Consider the following 22448-nt stretch of genomic DNA (forward strand, 5'->3'; position numbering starts at 1 on the left):
TAACTCATGAAGTTAGCTCCTGGTTTGATTGTGTAATTTTGATTATAGTTTTTCGATGACTTTTCATAATATGATATTTTCCGTATATATTGAAAATATTTTAAATTATTTTGTCTTAATTCATGTTTAACCGAGATGTTTCATTCGAAGAATCTATTAAATAGAAAAAATAATAATGATAAATATAATCAATAAAAAAATTAAGGAATTTCAGATGACGAGAAAGTGGGGATTCATTGTTAAATTATCAATTACCAATTAGAATAATTGAGGAAAAATATTATTAGGACCTCTCACTAACGAAAATATTTGAATTAAATCTCCAACAGAGTGCACTAAAATAGCAACAATAGCAAATAGTCTGTTTGTGAACTGTGTGTGAACTTAGATAAAATAAAATTAAAATTGACAATCTTCATACATCTCAGAAGGTTAAAACTTAAGGTATTCGAATTTTTTTCCATATTTTGAAAAATATAATGTAAAAGAAAAAATTTCCCATAATAACATATTAGTTTATATAATTATTTTAAAATAATATAAGTTTTTAATAAATGACTTTTGAGTGTAATGTTAATTGATATATTTTAGATAATAAGCCCCAAGAACAAATATCCACTAACACTTCCATAGAGTTGTATTTATAATACCAAATAATTTTATCAAGATGATTGGAGCAATCATTCAATCATTGATAATTAATATTTTTTGCATAAAATAAAAAAATATATATTTTAGTACACAAGAGGACCAAAGATAGTTTGTTTTGAAGCCAGGTGAAAGTGGTCTCATTAATTAGCAGAGAGTTCTTGGAAGAGGATAGCCATCCCAGTTAGATTAGAACCTGGCACGCTCTAGCTGAGTTATCTTTTCGGAACTAAATCTAGGATACGTGATTAGGAAGTGGAAAGTTGGGCTAGTGTGGCTTGCCTCATGAAATTAGAAACTTGGGAGTGGTGAGATGTGAAATTATTTCCACATTTAAAAATTGTCTTGTGCTACTGAAAGTATGTGGGTGTAATGGAGGAATTTCATAGTGAGCTCATAATAAAAAATTAACTTTGGGTTTCAATTCTCTACGATATTAATTGCATCGGAAATCCAGTACTGACTTAAAATACTAATAAATTAAAAAAAATGTTTTATCCTTTCGGTTTAGAGAGCATAAGAAATTAAAATAAGACATTCCGTTTTGAAACAGACAAGCAATTTCAAAATTAATTTAATTTACTTTGTTAATTGATTTTTTTTTTCTGCAACTGACGACTTCATTGTTCGGTTAGATGTGTGGGAGGGAAAGGAAAAGTGGTGTAACTCTTTTTTTTTTTAAGAATTTGGTACTGCCCATATCTGCATTCTCTGTAGGAAAATCAATTAGATAGGAGTTAAGCTGATCGCTCACAAATTAACAGTAGAGCAGCAGCCTTTTTTGGGCAAGCAAATGAATTCTCTGTTTTATAAACCGCTTTAAATAACGTTTTTTTTCAGTAACAATATTTTTTGGAATAAGGAGAAAAAAAAGTGGAGTATAAATCGAATTTTTTTAACAAGTTTCTAATTATTCTATTCTAACTATTGCTTGCGCTGGCTCACATAAGGAGACTCTATAACCGTATTGGAAAAGATCTTGATTATATTACTATTATTATTAATTATCAATTATTACGGACACTTTTTTTTTTAATTCAGAGTACAAAAATAATATAATTATTTTTCCAAATTTTAACATACATTTTACAAACGAAAAACTGTTGCTCAAGTTATTAATAACAAAATTGTTCCAAAAGTTTTTTTTTTTGATTAATTAATTTTTTCTATGAAGTTCAGAAAATGTCCTATCTTTTATGAAAACACTTTTTTTTTTTTATGAAAAATGAATATTTTTTTAGAAAATAAATTGAATTTAAATCTTTTCTTAATATAAGCATGTCCAAAAAAAAAAAAAGTTACACTGTAGATGAATTCCACTCAGTAAATAAATTCCAAATTAACTAGATAAATATTCCAAATAAAAAACTAGAAATCATTCCTCAAATAAAAAAAAATGCGAGAATAGATGAATGGTCTTTCAAATGATTCCTCAACTTTAAGTATCGTAACCTTGTATATGTGTGTTTTTAAAAAATATTTTTGATTAATATTTTAATAAATGATAGAAACCCTTGAACTCAAAAAAAAAATGATTATGCTTTAATTTTTAATAATTAGACAAATGTTTGTAAGTGTAATTTTCCTAAACGATAAGTACAGTATGAATAGTAAATATTTATTTCCCTATTCCTTTAATGCATAGCACCTTTACAATAGAAATGTTTGGGTTTCATAGGGATTTTTATATTCGAATAAAGTTGAGTGATACAGAAGGGGTAGAAATATTTTCACCTACCAAGGTAAAGTTGTGAACTTGTCGCTGATAGGATTGATAGTTCATTATATGAATGTTTAAGTATAGGGCACATGATGGTTATGTAGACGTGTTATACGGTCATATTTCACTACATGCTGCATTATCATCCGTTAGTATCATCCCCTGATGAAATCAGTCAATACTATTGGAAGCGCACCATTTCCGCCTGATAACAACACTTTCTATCAGCTGATGAAATCAGCCGATAGCTCAACGACCAAAAAAGCCTATGGCCCGAAGATTTGTTTAGCTGATGAAATCAGCCGGTAAATCCTATCATGCAGTCGGTATAAAATTAAGAAGAGGCTATAGATGAACCTCTTCGCAATTACTCGTTGTCAAGAGCAGATCTAGGGAGATACATTCCACTACTGAAGACAAATCAGTTTGGGAGTCGTACCATTCTCATGTGCGATGTGTGTTAAGCAACTCAATGTGAGAAGGATCGCATCTCGATTAATATCAGGCTTGTAGTGAGAACCTTGTAACTGATTAAATCAGTCTTTCATATTAATCGTGGATTGATATGATCGATCTTGGATATTCTATTAGGCGATGAATCGTATCGCGATTGCAGTTTGACCAATCACCGTAAAGCAGTAAGTTTTTTCAGCTGATGAAATCAGCCGGCAAATTTTACCTCGTGTATTTGCAGATGCCTAACTTGGGCTTCTGAAAAACTATCGAGCGATGAAATCAATCGATAATTGTGGTGTTTTTGCATTCGATTACTAGACATGGTATTGATTCTTATCTAGTACGAAGGCTGGAGAGGTCAAACGGTCTAGGCTTGCAGCCTACTTACACGGATCTTACTTTCCGTATCACGATAGCCTCAATAGAATGACCGATCGCCCGAACATTTTTATCCAGCTGATGAAATCAGCCAGTAAAATGTGGCATGTTTTTGAGCTTTTAACATAGGCTCAGAGGTCTAATCGGTTCTGAAACCGATTCCATGAGATGTTTCTTTTTTCTACTGATGAAATCAGTTGAAAAATCTTATCGTTTCGTTTCGTGAAATACTAAAATATGTCAGGAATTAGTGTGAAGGTACCAAATATCACCTTGTATATATTTTTGCATTCAATCATACATTCTACCTATTTAGAACTTAAAATATTTTGGACTGAACTTTTATCATCAATGAACAATTTATTGGCAACGACTTTGTACTTCTATAGTTTATTTTCCATATTACTCTTATTTATATTAGCAAATTTATGACCATTTTGTAACTAATATCGAACTATAAGAACTTTGGTTGTTCGAAAAAAAAATTGAGTAGATCTGGAAAAAAGTGTAATGAGTCTCTAAAATATTCGATGAGACTGCTTCAACGTCAATTTCGATGTCAGTTTCAAGAGTTAGTCTTCATATGTGTCATCCAATCTATGCAAAAACCATTTCTCATAATATAAAAGACCCGTCAAATTTTCTAGGAGTCACGTATTCTTTTTAAATTGTTCAGGAGCTTAATAAATTATATTAATGATATCAAAAGTTTTTTGAAGTATTTATATGTTCAAGCTTTTATTTTTTTTTTATTTTTTGTTTCTTGTTTTTCCTAGCTAAATAATCTAAAATAGAAAAGAATCATTCAGAATTGATATTGTGGAACATTGGCATATTGTCGCTGGAATGGGTTGTATTCCTGCTGCTTCGGAGGCTGTATATACTCCTGGGGAAAGATTTGAGTAGATAGGACATAGTTCTGTTGGTAGTAGTTTTGATACTGCTGGTCTTGGAAGGGTGGCTGGACGATGGTCCTCTCTTGGAAGGGTGGCTGGACGATGGTCCTCTCGTAGACAGACCTGGATGGCTGAAGCTGAACCGAACTGAAGCGGTGGCTGGGCGGTCTGTAGGTTGTCGGCCGGATATACTCTGCTGAGGAGTATGCCTGAGGTCCCGGGGTATAGACCTCCAAGTTCTGGGAAGCCGCCGCCAGAGATCGCTTCTGTAACAGCAAAATCCGGCACGTTACATGCCTTCCGGTCCAGCATTTCCAGAGCCTTCCTACAGCACTTGCTCCATCAAGGTTTGTCATCCAATTGTTAAAAAAGCTTGCTCTTTGCCAATAGTAAATTATATTAGTAGGTGTATTCAGGTTCACTATGTTCCACTTGAAACCATACAAAGCAAATGAAGAAATGAAACCATACGATTATAGTGTTAAAAGCGTTAAGGCAATCGCTAAATAATGATTAGTAAGTGTGCAGCTCAAAAATATTCATTCATTCGAAATATATGTTAAAGGATCAACAGTTGAAAAAGGTAGAGTAGAATTAAAAGGCATTAAAAACTCCTAATGATATTTGTATTATTTTATATAAGGATATGTGATATTGTAACTAATTTTAAATAAATACATTCACCACATGATCGTGAAGTTTAATTAATTAAATGTAATCCAAGATAATTTGACTTTATATAGTTTCCTCATCTTTGTATAAGGAAAAGGAAAATGGCCCAGGGATCGTTTTAAAGTGTTGAAGCATTTTAGCGACTTTTTCAGGATATTTTGCTGATTTGTGGTTCCCTAAAACATTTTTAGGGACGATCGATACAAACCTTCTTGGTGGATATTATTTAACTTGAGTTTTATGAATTATGGAATCATTGTCGTTAGTTAAACTACGGACTGGTGATCGAAGATGCCCGCTTTCAACAATTTCCAAATATACTTGAAGCAACCGACATTCTTGTATAAAGCATTTATTTAAATCCATTTATATCGCAAAGTATAATATGGAGGAGCAGAAGAATAATTTCTTCCTGATTTATCAATGGTTTGTAAATTATCTTACCTTTTTCTACATCCATGTTTGTTATTAAAGGCCGGAATATTCTTCTCCAGTGTCCTTGTTTTGTATGGCTGTCCCATTTGTAAATAAAACAGGGATATTTAGTGTATCCACTTTAATGACCAAATAAAATTTCAATGTATTTACAATTCCAGAAACATTGTTACAATAAAGTATAGAATTTTATTCAATAAAATATGGAAAAATATATTTTTCTCAAGTCCGATTAGATGAAACTCCTATATCAGACTAAAGGCGATGTTTTTATTTTAGTCTGGATACCAAAACCTTGGCATATTTCTTCTATAAATTCAAATTTTTGTCAACTTCACCGGAAATGTTCGGAGGAGCAACGAACATGGGAACTAGAAAATCTTCACTATGAAAAGAATGATTTCGCACTCTTTGAACTCAATATTGAAGTGTATTCGTGTACAAACTTTTTGTATCACACAATATTTATTCATTTGTCCAAGTTGTGTCCCAAAATATGCTCGATTATGAAAGTAAATTATATTTCTCTCTAAACTTTCACGCATCTGTAGTAGGAGTAATTGATACTTACGTGAATCACTCATATTTTTAATTGAGCAATGAAGTATTAATGTTAATAAAGAAAAATATGTCTCTGTTCAAGTTGATTTATAACAAATAACTTCATAAACAAATTATACATATACTTTTTAAATTTTTATTTATGGTAATTCGTTTCATAATGAGAACCAGTTTTTTAATTAAAAATGTTGAAACCTAAATATTAGCTGAGTTACTACACATGGTGTACCTTAGTACAAAACACTAAAAATGTAAGTAAATTTCACTTAAATACGAATGCCACAAAAAAAAAAAATATATTTTTTTTTGTTCCCCAGTGTAATAATTACATTAACTTAACACTATTCTATTACTTACACTGGATGCTTCTATTCCTGTTTCTCTCTAATGAACATTTTTTTATACGTGTGAAGTCTGTAAGGAGAAACTGGGATTTATAATTTGTTATGCGGGATGGAATACATGTGGCGCCTGCCAGAGTAGAGATTTTTTTTTGGTATTGACATGTATGTCATATTTTCCACTAAAATAATTCACCGTCCCTCTCATTGTATTAAATATTATCGGAGTTGTGCGGGGTATGTCTTATATCCGTTTCGGTTTTAGTGTTTCTGAAGATGTCTGGATGATATGTCTATATACATGTATGTCAATAACGAAATAAAATTGGGGTTCATTTTCAGTAAAAATTTCGTCATTTTCGAATCCTTATTGTCAGCAATGAAAGTTTTTAATGTTTGTTAAGTTATTAATGTATTGCGTACATTTAAAGTCCCTCCTAATTGAGTTGAACGGTTGAAAAATTTTAAGCAAATCGTGTTTTTTGTTTTTCATGGTATTTAAGTCAATTTTCGTATTTTAAAGAAAACTAAAACTTTTGGCATCAATTAACATAACAAAAACCTGTGAATGTATACAAATCTTTCTACATTTAGAAGACAATTTGAGTGTACACAAATTATAAACCTCCAATAAGAAGAAAAAGGATTTGGAAATGAAGATAGCTTTACTGACACTGCCAATTGCTTGGAGACTATTTTAAGTTTAAATCGAGATAGTAATAGGCGATTGTTCGAAATTATGAATCAATCAAATGTCAAATATTTCATAACCAAAAATTTCATATCCTAAAAACCATTAAAACAAACTAATTAAATAATTAGATAAATGCACTGTTTTGTATGGAAGTCATTAAAAGGATAAGGGATGAAGTGCTGTGGGGTAATCTCATTTCCTGTGCCTGACATTCAATTATTTTTCTTGTGAACAGATTTACTGCTTGTTAATTATATGGAGGGACAAGAGTAAATTAATAGTTAAAGTTAAAAAAAAAAAAAAAAAAAAAGAAGAAGCGTTTACAATGTCGCCGTAACAGGCGCATCAAGTATACTATAACGCATAACAAACTACGCGGAGCTCGAGTTACAACAAACAAACATAGATGAGTTTCTTTGTTTTCATGAAAGTAACTAAACCTGGTGTGTGAACAAACCTGTATGGCATGGTTTAACGGCGAAATACAAAAACACCTGAAGACATCAGTTTGACGTAATTATTATGAAGGAATATGCAAGGGGCATATTTGAAGTAAGATACTTCAAATAATCTAAGGCTTTGATCGTTTTCCTCAACGATTATTAGCTATTGCCAAGATGCTTCACGTCTCCAAAGGCAACCTCACGTAGTGATCGAACAGAGGATTGTGGCAATATTACCCATCCCATCCATGTTCTTCGAGCCATCTCCATGACTGGATGTGATGCAATCTTTTCATTTATATTCCGGCGGTGCAGAATGTGGGATCCGAACGTGGATCATAGAGAGATCGGTGTGGAAAGGTATGGCTTATCTACGCGTGACCGTCGTGAGCATGTTTAATTAGAGCCCTCCAGATCGCATGACCATCAGCTCGTAAATTTATTAAGGATGACGAAAGGTGACAGATGCGACCTTGTCATTTAGTTGATGATTTCTTCTGCACGGCTTCGGAACCATCGCTGACATTTGTCCATCTCTCAGCGGATAATCTGTTGGTAAAATCATTAACAACTACTTCGTTAAGGAACGAGGGTAAGGTTTTCCACTATTTCATACAACGCAATTCTTTATAGCTATAATAAGGGAATAACTCCATTAGTATAGTGAAAGTTGTATTTTCCGGGACTAATAAAACGTGAATAATGTAGTAATAATTTCTTAAATTTTTTTTCAATCTACGGATTAATTAGAAAATACAGGTTCTTTAATGCAATACTTTCAAACCGATTTGAAGGCCTCAGCTTGAAATCTCCAAGAAGTCCCACTAACGCACACGTTTCACTCTTCCGAAGATAAATTCAACTAATTATTATTGAATTATTTTTATGATTAACTAATTTAGATAGTTGCTTCACCTTGATACCTTAGGTTTCAGCTGCGATCTCTATAGACTACAAAAAATGACTATTTTCGCACTTTCCCATTATTCTTACTTCTCAACTTAATGAGTATAGATCTGAAACAACTTTTAAAATTTCTAAAAATGTAGTTCTTTTGAAGATACTTTTTATAATTACGATCCGAAAAAATGAACTACAGTAGACTGTTCTCAACTTATTTCTCTCAAGCATACTCATTCCAAGTCTCTGCTCATAAGTTTTCCTGATACTGATTTTTTGTACACTTTTTTTTTCTCCTGAAGTTAATAACATTGGGTAAAAATTAAAGTAGATATTAATTTTGAGGTTAAATTTAAGAATAATTAGTAAAATTTAACATTAGAATCATTTAAAGTAGGGGTAATTTTTAGACCGTTTTGATAAAGAAGAAAAAAACACTAAGTATATGAACATCAAGATGTTTAATATTTATTAATGATTTGTAATATAAAAATTTTTTCTGACCTTTGTTGATATAAGTCCATCATATAATTTGAAGAAAGACAATAAGAATAATTCGTATTTAAATTTTTGGCTTAATCTCAATTTTTTAAATTTGTAAATCGATGAATAGTTATAACATTAGCTGTGTAAATAGCAAATTATATTTAAATAACTTAAAGTTAAAATTAATTTCTTTAGTTGAATTTTGCTAAGATATTATTTTTGTATGGATATGTAACAATGGACTGGATAATGAGCGAACTTCTCGAAACGTTGTTTGGATGTTGAAATAAATTCATAAAAGGGAAATATCTTCCAGAAAAAAAAAACATTACAAATAACTAGTTATTAGTTTGAATTATTGAAAACCAAGCAAGAAAACATTTTCCTTATTAGGTTCTTTCATGAATAATTGGTTTATGGTTACAATTTTTGGTTAAATTAAACTACTTCATTGTATTTTTACATAGTTTTGTGTTCGATGGTATCCATATAAGATTGTGCTGGATCGCATCACAGTTAAAAATAACGTAAACATTGTATTAATTTTTTTTTCTCCTTCCCTGACAGCAACAAAATTTATTACTTTATAAACGGTTTTATTTAATTTATTCCAGAATGGAATCTTATATAATCTTACATTTCCATATTTTTACTTAAATATTTTTTCTATTGTAAAAATTTAAAGGCAAAATCAATTCCAATTAACAACCAAAAATGTTCTTTGGTTTCTTCATATTGAAAACAAAAATTTCAATATGAATTCATAGACTCTAACTTCCCAGGTAGAAGGTTATAAAGAGTTGAACTTTTGTATTCCATGATTATTATGAACACTATGAAATTAAATATACTTGATATTTATTAACGTAGAAGTTCATTGATTCTGTTCGTGATGTCGGAAATAGTCTGTCTTTTAACGATCAGACATTTTTTAAAAATTAGAAACCTATTTGGTAATATGCTATTGGGGAGTATTATTGTTTTAACATGTTTGCCTAGCTGTCATTTCATGTTTTCTCTATTTATTGATTTTTTCTATAAACTTTTTTCCATCGTCTTTTACAGAGAACTTCTTTAGAGACTTAAAAATAAAAATTATCTGCTGACGACTCCCTACAACCAAGATCGAAATCGAGGAAGTTGACAACTCTGAAGACGAAGTCATAAGAAAACATAAAAATAATTTACTATCGAAACTAGTGTTTTATTGTAAATTATTATCTAGAGAGGAAGTGTTTACACTTTATGAAGTTTTTAAAAATAATTAAAAATATAAAAAATACATCATATTGCTCTTATTCAATAAATTAAAAAAGGAAAAAAAATGTTAGTTTTTTAAAAAAGATACTATAAGTGCTTTTTGCATTCATTTGCCTTTCTAGTAAGTATTGTTTTCAGAAAGGTTTTTTCCCTGTTCTTATTATTCTAAAAGAGCAAAAAGCTTATTCCATGCATGCTTGTTTTCCAACCTGTCCACCTCATACAAAGTTTTTTTTTAGTTTTTTTTTTTTTATAGAATCTATTAATAATTCACTTGAGGACATCACCTGATCCTATATTTAGATTTTATTTATACGTTTTATGAAATAATCATATCCAAACACTTGACATATATAAATAAATTGCTTATAACTTCTTGCTGTTAAGTGATAATAATCTCAATATTTACCTAAAAGTGAAAAGGTTTCGAATGATTTATAAATTTATTTTTATTGGGACTATAATTCTGTTTTATTTTTGATGGAAAAACAGGGAAAGTTTTAAAATTAAAATAATGGGAAAATTAAACACACCTATAAAGAACGATAAAAAGCTAGACAATAAATAAAACTATGTGAGGGAAAAAATAATAATAAAAAAAAAATATATAAGTTTAGCACATAATTCAAAACTTTTATAATTACTATTTATATTGTTTTATGCTCTGACTATTTGTATTAATAGACTAAAATAAAATTGTACTAAGGTTAACAATGCTGTATATGAAGCAACCACATGAAGTAGGACATTATAACATTATTAATATGGTTTTAATCATCCTAAGGTATAGAAAAAATGTCAATTAAATTGAACTACTGATGATTTGTTCTCAGTGGAACAAAGTCCACTCTGCCTTGAAGGAATAAATGAGTAGCTGCTCGAATTGTGAAGTAGCAGGACTTAACGTCTAATATTTAGCGACTGTGTTTTTATATAGATCATATTTAATGTAAGTAATGGGGAAACAAGTGTCATTGTACGCACACACATATATATATATATAAATATATTTTGTCTGTGTAGATATTTAAGTCACTATAATTTTTATATATTTAACGAAATTTATTAATTGATTCCAATTAAATTTGGTAACGTTTGTTTATACGAATGTAACTTTCAACGCTTCGGTTCCAGTAAAAGACAACTTTCACATCTATAACAGGCGAAGAAAGTAATATTAACGATTTACAACTGAAACCTGTTATAGTTTTTTCAACATTAGTAGATAAAAAGAAAGGATTCATATGTGCAGTTCAGCGACTGAACAGTTTTGCTGATGGCTTATGTGAAATTCTTATTCAGATGTGATTTTATATCCCAGAAAAATGTAATTTTTTTTCATTTTGTAATCAAATCGTTCAGCACAATAATTCTGAAGAAATACAATTCCTTTAACAATCATAATTAAACTTCTAGTATGTTGAAGACACGATGAAGTTCACATTGAATACACAAAATAAGTTTTTATTGTTTTATTTTTTTATTTTTAATTATTGAACTAAATTCGCAAATAATGTGGCCAAATTTTAAAATTGTATAAAGTATAAAGGCCACAAGTCCTGCCTTCTTTCCTGCCTTAACGGATGATTATCGAGTTTACTTATTTATAAAATTAATGAACTCTATCATTTTTTCTGACTAAAAACATGGTGGACAGGTTATTCAAAGATAAAATAATTATACAGTTACCTGAGGGGACACTCCCAACATCTTCAGCGATGGAGGAACGTTCAAGGACGCAGGGACCTGGACATGGCCGAAGTCGACTGTGAAGGCCTCACACCACACTCCGAAGTGTCCGATGTCGAAGATAGTGAGGTCTCCCGGCAAGGTAAGGACAATTGTCTTCCTTTCATACCTGAAAACACAAGAAACAGTAGTTAGGATCGTGCAAAATATACTTGTTAAGGTGCGTAGAATGATACATGGTCTCCATGTTATTTTTTTATTTTTTTTTTTTTTTTAACAAAAATAAAGTAGTGCAATAAAGTTAAAATAATATAACATTTCTTGTTTAGGATATTGTTGGGCAATGTACTGGAACTCCTCTTCTATTGACACTACCTATGCTTAAATCGATCCTTATGAAGCCTGTTCAATATCCATGCCCCATCTGTTCCGGGCATGCCCCATCCGGTCGTATGCAACACTTATTCTTAGTTTTCTGATGTCACTCTGGACGTTGTCTCTACATCTACCCTTTGACCTTCCTCTAGGTCTTCCGTATATTTATCTTGCCATGCCTCCAAAGTGCATACCATTCCTTATTTTATCTTCTTCTATTTATTACGTGACTGGGCCTATGATGTATCAGAGGTCACACGTTGTCAACCAATTGTGAACCATTCTTGTTTAGATTCCAAGCCTTATCGGCGTATCTCACTACAGTGATTCTGTATAGGGAAATCTCTGTTTTACGGTTAACAATTTCGCTTTTCAGCAATTTGACAACGGAAAAGTATGCTTGACTTTCAGCCAGAAAATTCCTTGGGATTTCTTTGTTTTCATTCATTTTATTATTAAATACTGGGTACTCTGCTGTGTAAATACTATTACGGAACCAGTAAAATCCGTTGTTTGCTTGTAAAATATAATTTATTTCTAACCTATCTTCCAGTCAGTCTACTTCAATAAGCTTGTCTGGACTCCAGGCACAACACATGTATGGCTGGGATATACCACTGGAGTGTAATTTTTTTTTTTTTTTTTTATTGATAGATTTATTTATTGATAGATATTACAATCTGCCACACAGTTGTGGGCAATAGGTAATGGTGATGAATGATCTCATACATACTAAAATATAAAAAAAAAAATTAATTAAAAAAAACTCTGAAAAAAAATAAAATAAAAAAAAATATTTAAAAAAACCTCTGAAAATGGAATGAAATATTAACAGTCTCTACAATGTAGATAGTAGTCTCATGATTAAAATATTCATTATAATTGTGTAAATTCGATCAGCTAATATTTATTCAGAATCAATTGTTAATAATAATTAAGTAAGAGTATGAAACATAAAAAAAATGCACCTGAGAAAATTGGTAATGATTCCCGATACCTACAGTCCAATTTTTCGACCGGTATTATCTTTGTGCTAATAAATATCAAAACAGGTATTTTAAAACACACAGTGCCTTACCTATTGTATAAATATAAAACTAATTTTATAATTGTCTTTATATGACTGTGATAGGCTGAGGTTTAAGTACTGAGGGTGATTGTTTTAACTAACTCAGCTTATTACATTTCTCATTGCTCCATTATCAATGGTTTCTGAAAAACAAAATGCTCTTTTTGTGTCACATTATTTATTTATAATTTTTTGTGACAAAAAAACAAAACAAAAAATCAATAATATTTGAGTGATGAAGTAGCTTAATGAGTTAGGTACAGTCGTTCTTATCTTTCTGGCCCGAGTTGGAGTTCAGATCTTGCAGGCAATTATTACTTAATAAAAGGAAGATGGTCTTAAAAGAACTCAAACAGTACGAAAACTATTAAAAATAAATTTTCGTGTAATATTGCTTCTTTCTAATTTTTGGGATGAAAAAAAAATTAAAACAAAAACTCAAAAATGTTTGAGTAAATGAGTGATGAAACACGGTAGCTTAATGGGTAAGGTACTGTGGTTCTTATTTTTCTGGCCCGAGTTGGAGTTCAGATCTAGCAGGCAATTATTACTTAATAAAAGGAAGATGGTCTGAGTACGTTCTAAAAAGAACTCAAGTAGTACAAAAATTATGAAACATAATTTTTTTACTGTTTTTGTTCCTTTTGTTAATTACATCCCGTTAATCTTCCATTAATTATTTAATCTGTTAAATTAGCAGTGATTCGACCCTCCTAGGGCACAATTAGCCTCTAAAAAGTACCGTTTAATTAGGGAAAAATCCTTGTGGTTGAGCACGATTTTGACTAAATCACCTCCCTGCAAAACGGTTGGTCCAGAAACAGTTTTTCACCTGACGGTGAATTTGCAAACTTATGACACCGTTACAAATAGCAGGGCTTAAAACAAGCTTTATCGTTCTTACAAAAAATAAGGTCCTACCTCTAACCTATTTAGGTCTATTTTTTTATTCTTACTTTGGAAAGCGAAGGAAAAAAAGGCAAAATTATAATATACAATAAAACAAAATATTTTAATATACACATATTATAAATAATATAAGTAATTGGTTTTGCGAACTATCTGTAACAATAAAATATTTTGTATAATAATAATGTGTAAAAATTTACCTTCTAAGTGGGGTCTGTTTTCCGTTCTCGTCAGGAACTCTGATTCCTTGAGGACTTGGTTTCGATCCACGGCCAACCCAAAACTTAGCATCTAAAACAGAATTGATGTTTATTATCATGTCTGAATAATAAACAAACATAAAAAGTGAAAATGTAACTAAAAAACATTATGTAACATTTATTGCTCTAGAAGTTTTATGTGAGACTTATGCAGGAAGATTACCTCAAGACACGTACTTTGACAGTAGCTTTCTCTTATTTAATTTTACTGCGAATAAAAAGTCTATTAGCTTTAGAAAACAATTATATAGTTATTATATAGTATTATATAGTCGAAATAATTCCCATATATTTTATTTCAAAGTATAATCATACATTGCCTGTTTAAAAAGATCATGGGCTACATTGAGAAATTATCAAAAAACTTAATAACTAAGGTCGTAGTCATTTTTTGTTTACATATAAATGTTTATGACTGACTTGGGCATACGAGCCTGCAATTAAAATAATTTTAAAATTTGGACACATCAGTTTTAAGGGTTTTAATGTTAGAGAAGAATAAAGAGAGAGAGAGAGAAAAACATTCAAGTTTTTTTAATAATCACCTATTTTTTTCCCTTTGTCTTCAATTATATTTTTATAATTAACTCGTGGACATTATTTTCGTTAGTTACTTCTTCCCTTACACCCTTAGAACTTTACTTTTGCCATGAGTCAACCCTGTGGGCTCAGGAGCTTTTCTGGGACGCACACCCAGTCTTTAGTGGGTACTCATGATTGGGGAAAAAACCTGGCGGTTAAGCGTGATAATTAAAAATCACCGCCTTGCAGAACTGTTGTTCTAGAAACAGTACTTCCGTACAAAGTACTAAACCTTTCACCGTTCATGGGTTGTTGTGTTACAAGTTTCCATTCGTCCTGAAATCTTAAATCTATCCATAGTAAAAAGTCCAGTTAATACCTGGTGATAATCATTATGTTGTATACTTTATTTAATAACTGAATAATGTTGTGTTTTACATAATATAGTATACCCATAGAGTTGATCTATTATACAACTAGTTCCTAAACAGCGAGATTCTTATGCAACGAGGAAATAAACAGAGACAAGTTTGGTAGCTTTTAAAACAGGTCTTAGTCGTTTTGACTAAATCGGAAATACTTTAACGAAAATATTTGATATCAGAGGAACATGTGAGAAACATCAACAAAAACCTCATCAAAAAAAGTAGTTCAGATTTGTATAAGGAGCTGTTATGAGGGAGTTTCATGTCATATTGTGTTACAGCACAAACGACTGGTAGTTAATCAAGTATAGATATTTTTTAAAAGTATTTCTTTCATCAAATATATCTTTCAACATAATCAAATAATAAATAATAAACTTGTATTATATTATTATTTTATATGCAGTGAATGCACTCCTTTAGGCAAGGTATACCTACATTTCGCTGTTTTGTTTGAATAGTGGCACATCTTGCATAATGCTAATTTTACAGTAGAAGCATTTATTAAATTATTAATTAATAAGCATTAAACATTTATTCAAATATTAACGTCAAACTTTGTTCTATTCTTCTAATCGTCTATAAATTAGATATGTGCGTCTCTTAGAAATGACTTAAATTAAATAAATGTATTGTGCAAGTACTCTAACAATGTTTCAGTGTGAATCAAGTTATATATTCATTGTAAATCATACAGAATTTAGAGAAAAGTCGAAAAAGAACTCAGAAATTCCAATAAAAAAATATATATGAGTCTAAAAATTTTCAATGACAAATTTGAAAAAGATCTTCAAAGATCAGAGTAAAAAAACATCAAAGTTTACAGGATGAATAGTAAAATTTGAAAATGTCATCATTATTAATTAAATTAAAATGGTTTTGCTTTATTTTTAGAATAAAGATTGATTTTTTGAAAAGCCTGTCTCAGGTTTATAATTGTTTTACTACGCAAAGCCATAGTAATTCTAAGTTTTACTTCTTTAATCTTTTTCATAAAACATAACTTTTTTAGAATATCACGACAGAACTTTCTTTTTAATTAACTTCAGTAGAATTATTTCCCTTATTTTGACTACTTAATATTTCATATTTCTAAAAATATGAAATAAGGACCTATAGCTTCTGGGAAGTCTTTAAGTCAAAAATATCTTAACATATTATTTCTAAAACCCTATAAGGGCGTCCAATTATTTTGGATCACCTTTTTATGTTCGTTTTCTATCAAATATTGAATAATGTATTCTATATTTCAGGTATGACACTTACTCAGAAAAATTGTTTGTGCATTGAAATTGATGAAATATATATTTGTTGGCTTTACTTAGACATCTATGAATCTGAGAGCCCAACCACTTGTGTCATTAACTCCACGCTCTGATCCACCTTCTTGCCTACAAGCAAGTTACGTCTCTTGATTTCAACTCGAAAATCGTAATTCAAACAAGTTCAGGTCCAAATGTATCACATAAAAAAAAAAAACAAAAAAAAAAAACCTGCATCCAACCTTTGCAGAAAACTGTCACTATTCAATAAAACATTTCGAGCTACTCTCTGTAAAATAAAGAAACAACTAACCTAATTCCGTTGTCCAAAAAGGCTGAGTACGGTTTAATACCGGTACATCTGTTCTCTGATTGAAAATTATTGAAAAAGATGTCTTAGGTGAATCTACGTTATCTTTAGTACAAAAATCAAGAAAACACTTTGTTTTTTTTTAGTTGTGCCTCTATTAAAGTAAAACAGCGATGGATTCAACTGATGCATTGAAATTTTTTTAAAACCTATATGGTTCATTTATCAATATATTTTTTTTTTCAGAATAACGCGGTAAAAAATGGTATAACTGACATACAAAAATGGTGTGTCAGTATTTCAAATTGTTTATTTTTGTTGTTTTTTTTTTGCAACGTGTAAAGCAGAACTTGTTTCTGCCATTTTCCAACTTATACTTCTTTAAGCACCCTACCTAGATATTATATCACAAAAAATTAAAAATTTAATTATAAAAATTGATAAAATCTTTTAAAACTGTGACATTCTCCATTATATAAAAACATCAGAGCAATTTATTAATTGTTTATTAATAAATAATCTAAAATTTCGGCCTAACTATGACCTTATTTATTAAGTTCATAATATCTACTTATATCATTGTTTTATTGATATTAAGATCCCATTGATTTAATGATTGTCTCTTAAATGTGTAGATTGTTTTATTTAATTGTGAATAGTTTCAGTTCCCTATACCTCTGTACTAAATTGGGAACCAGGCATTTTTTCAAATTCTCTTGACAGCATAATATCAATGAAATCAAATTTAGTATTATTATTTTCATATGTATACGACGTTATGCATTGTTGTTTTTTAATGAAATATTTTCTTAAGTGGACCTTGAAAGCAAAGTAATTAAATGTTGAGAGTTAAATAAGAAATGACAATTGAATATATTCTTGACATTGACAGTTGGAGAGGTTCTCTGTCGACAATAATGACAAGGTTTTTTCGATCCGATAAAAACTGATTATATTTCTTAAATATCAAATTACACTTTAATGGTAAAATAATAATTTAATTCGCGATGAATAAGATTATATATAGGTTCATTAAATGGTCTTTTTTTTAGGGGTCCCCCCAGCCTTATTAAGAAGGCACCCTTAATTGGAGAAAACTTGGATGGTCAAGTTTTATTCTGACGAAATGACACTCCTTTCACAACAGTTGGTTTAGTAACAGTACTTCTCTTCATGGGTTCAACTTAGATAAAAACCAAGTTATCTAAGACATAAATCAATTTGCAATCCTCATTTTATTCTATCTAGATAAACATGGAGTAATTGTTTTGGTTTCAGTTTAACTTCAAGGTGAAGCCAGATAACAATACAACCTTTTCAGTAAACAGGTGATCAAATTGGGTCCTTTTCAATAAATTTATCATATTATGGTAATGAAAGACTATCAAAGTCTATAAATTTAAATTTTCGTGAACAGTTTGGTAATTATTAAATTAACTAATAAGTCAGATTGTAGTAGAATGTAAAAGAAATTATTCGAGAAATCAATCCTGTAAATATCGAGTTTCTTGTCTGGTTGATCAATAATTTTTTTTATTGTACAGTAAAATACAATAATTTATGTTTTAAATAGTTTTTTGAATGCTGTTTATTTTTATTAGCTTTTTTTTTTTTTGGAAAATTATTCTAAAACCATACATATTACCTGGCCAATCAAAATGTTTGTTTAATTTCTAATTACATTTTCTGCCTAGTTAAGCTACAAAAAAAAAAAGACTTACCCTAAGGTTAATCAAACAATATTTGTATTAATCATTGCAAAAAGGAATGTTCTATATCTTGACACACTAAAAAGTTATTGTTCGTTATTTACTGGCGTAATAAATAATTAATAATTAATAATAAACCATTTGTAATAATCTCCAGCGTCTTCAAACAAAAACTTACATAGTCTTTTCATTGAATTATTTCACATCAGTTTTATTTAATTCGATTTATATATGTTTAGAAAAATAAAATAAATACATGAGATGATCCTGTTTACAAAAAGTCTATTAAAAAAAAAATTTTAAACTGTTTTGTAAGTATTCTCTAACGTAATTAAAATTATGAATATCGGTTAACAGTATAGACTTTAATTTCATATCAGTTAATTGTTAAAAATATATACACAAACGTTAATCAAGAAACAAAAAAAATCTAGGTTTCGGATAAATGGAGCCCTTCCTATACTTTAAATTGTTCTAGAAAGCCTTATTTAGTATTTGAAATAAATCTGATCTCTTTTAGCCAAAAAATCGGAAATTTTTTTCTTTCTTTTTTTCATTACTGCAAATATACTCGAAATATTGATAGAGCATAAATATGATTGGACGATAAAATTTCTATCCACGAAATGTGACCATCATGGAAAAATCTGTTTTTTTCCTAAACATTCCTACTCGTGCAGTATTGTACACGACGGAGGAGGGAAATTATATAATGTCGCTATGTCAACTTATACAAACACCTATTAGAATTTTCACTTCTACTGTCACAACTCATTTAATTAAAATACCACTCACTGAAAAAGGTATTTGTTTCATTAAAGAGTTATGTGATTTCTTAAACGCACTTAGTAATTAAAGTGAAGTCTCGTACCGAACTGGTTCGGATAGTTTATGTGATTAAGTTGCAGCCGTAAGGACGTTCTTCACAGCAGTACCTTGGGTAGTGGGTGTATGTTATGTTAAACATTTATTTGTTAAATGTTGTTATTCATAAAGGGAAAGCAAAATTAAATATTACGAAGACTTTAAGACTTCAATAGTACTTGGAAATATAAGATATAAGTTGGACAGCAGCACTTAATCCAGCCCAAACAAATAAACAAGAAAAACTGCTTAAAGATACTTGAAGTAGACTTTCAGACAAGATGATGCAAGTTTTGTATTTTTAAAAAAAAATATGTCGGCAATTTTAACATAATTCAATCGTATATTATGTACATACGTTATATTACGTACGACGAATACTCTTTCTAGATTGGACAATTTAGACAAAAAAAATTTACATCTAATACAGGAAAAAATACCTGTCGAAGAGGAATGTTCTAAAGATTTATCTGATATTTGCAGTGGATTTTGAAACGTCTCTTATCGATTTTACAGAATCACTGGTTAATTGCGGAAATATTGCATCGCATCCTAGAAATCCTTTTTTGATGACTCCAAGATTCAATTTTCAATAAATTTTTAGATGTTTCAAGTATATTTTTTTCTATTTTCAATCATCCATTGATACAAGTAAAAACAGCAAAAAATTATATTCCGAAAAATGGACCAAATGTGTTTCTTATTCCATGGTATATGTTGCATATTACTATGAATGCGTATGTGCTTCTAACAGTTAAATATCATAGGATTAAAAGATAAACAAATTATAAATACACTAGATAATTAATAATGCTATTATAATGATGCAAAGTTTTAACTTGTAGAATCGCGTCTAACATTTTAAGGCAATTAGTGCATTTTTCATTTATTATAATATTACAGTATTTTGTCGAGTCAAAGGGCAACGCGATCAATGGAATTTTTACAGTTATGGGGTGTTAGTTTTGAAGTTTTGGAAGCGTTTAGATTTTGAAGTCAATCCTACAATTAGTAATTTCTTCAAAAAAGTATTCTACCTAATTTAAACCAGATTGTACCATCGTAAAGTAGATTAAATTTAACTTACGAAGCATTAGATATAACATTAGTTACATTGAATCAAATTAATTTAAAGTGTTTTGTCAGATTGTAAAAAACGCAAAGATAGTTTTATATCTAAAATCATAAGCAATTCTTTAATTTTTTACCCCCTTTCTCGTTGAATTACTGACTTCCGACTTTCAGAAAACTTTTTCATTAATAAATGTGCACGAACTACAAACTATTTATAGTTATATAGATATAAATATATTTTTTTTTTTATACAAAAGACACCTCTAACTATATACAATGTTATAAAAAAAATTATATGAAATTGGTGAATGAACACAATCTTCTTTATTTGAATATATTAGTTTATTACACATACAACAATGATTCGAAGTTAACCCCCATCTTCAGGTTGCTAAAAAAATAAATTCACAAATTTAACATATACTTACGACATTAACTCTATATCACATTATTCATTAAACTATTTACCTGATTAACTTTTTTATATAATATATAATTAACTCCTTATTTGCTACTTCATGCTAGTATTAAACATATTATTGACAATAAATGAAACTTTTAATAATAATCAACTATTACACATTTTTAAATCAAGAAGAATAATTACCTTCCTGAAGGTTATCTGATGAACAATGATAACAACTAGATAGAACTATAAGAATGATCTACCTCTATTATCACATAGGTGAACAATCTAACTACATTTAACAATTTATTAAAAAACAATTTTTATATAATAAACAACAAAAATTAAATAAATCTAAACTCTATAACCATTATAAAACCTAAAATGTTAATTTATTTATAATGTCTATAGTGTGCATAAAGTTTTAGAGTCTGTTTTAAAATTAATTGCTTTGTCTATGTTTTTATTAATATGCACTGCTTATATTATTTTTCTATTCTTACTATGCTTAACTATATCTAATATTTCTGGATTATTGAAATCGAATTGATCTTTATATTCAATACTATGTTGTGCCAGTGTTGTAATATTTAAGGTTTTTATATTTTTACAATTAATCTTATGTTGATCAATTCTTGCTTTTATTTTTTAGATATTTCCCCAATGTACAAACCTTCACAATTCTTTCAATTAATTTTATAAACAACATTTAGTTTATGTTTATAGTCAATTACGTCTTTCATATTTATTATCAAGAAAACTTCCCAATTTCCGAAAAAAAAATATGATAAAATAAATAGATTAAAATAATAATTCTTAATAAAAGATAAAAGTAAAATTAATAAGAAAAACGACAATGACTTCTGATCATATAAATACACTAATCATTATAGAACCGCGATCCAGTCAGTAAATACCAAGCTAACTAGACGAACTAATTAAATTAAGACCCCTTTGTAAGGCGTGTGCCTAGATTGCAGACTGAAGGCAGCGCATAAGCCAACAATAAGGGAGCCCCAAGGGGCAGGGGAGCCCCCATTGTTGACCCAACAGATTGGCCCCTCACCGTGAAATGAACTGTCCATAACGGTGCCGTCCCGTTCACTGCCCGCTCCTTCCATCGCTCCTCGGGTCATGTAGCCATTGCTGTCAATACGCTAATAATTTAATAGTTATTGGAGATTCTCAAATTTTAATTACAAAATTTATTAATTTAAAAAAGTGTTGATTATCGAAATAGTCACCATAATAATCGCATAATTTGATAACTCATTTTTAAGTTCAGCAACAATTCTACTTTCTTTTTTTAGCCAATAGCAAATAAGAGTAGAATAGAATACATACAGAGAATATAATCTGTATCCACGAATTAATTTTATGAGTAATTAATCCTAGTAGTGAAAGTAGAATTCAAAAAACTCATTTCGGCGTGCTAAGTAATGATTTTGGAAAACAATCACGAGTCAAGAATCCAAAAATATATTAATATTAGTGTATATTAATAAAAAAAAATGTAAATTAAAAAAAAAAAAAAGTTTTGCCATAGTGTGTATCTATAGAATTACTATGTATGTTTATTGTTTGTTTTTTTTAAAAAGAATTTACTTTGGTGTTTGGTAGCTATAATTGATTTTAAAAAATTCCTATTTCACATTTACATGAGTGTAGTGATCGGTAATAGCGA

The 22448-nt window shown here is 29.6% G+C and overlaps 2 protein-coding genes across 2 annotated transcripts in view; one reads left to right on the forward strand and one right to left on the reverse strand.

Moving 5' to 3' along the window:
* Positions 1-22448, reverse strand: part of LOC106683247 (protein Skeletor, isoforms B/C) — a gene marked incomplete in the record, with an annotated part of 168897 nt that overhangs the window by 32081 nt on the left and 114368 nt on the right. Inside the window, 2 exon segments of the mRNA XM_024358354.2 lie at positions 11580-11748; positions 14133-14223. Coding sequence (XP_024214122.2) covers positions 11580-11748; positions 14133-14223 — 260 coding nt within the window.
* LOC106683250 (uncharacterized) overlaps positions 1-22448 on the forward strand; it is a 168789-nt gene that overhangs the window by 24807 nt on the left and 121534 nt on the right. The window lies entirely within an intron of this gene.

Source organism: Halyomorpha halys, unplaced genomic scaffold (genome assembly GCF_000696795.3).
Source record: "Halyomorpha halys isolate HHAL.00 unplaced genomic scaffold, Hhal_1.1 Scaffold474.1, whole genome shotgun sequence".
Taxonomy (NCBI): domain Eukaryota; kingdom Metazoa; phylum Arthropoda; class Insecta; order Hemiptera; family Pentatomidae; genus Halyomorpha; species Halyomorpha halys.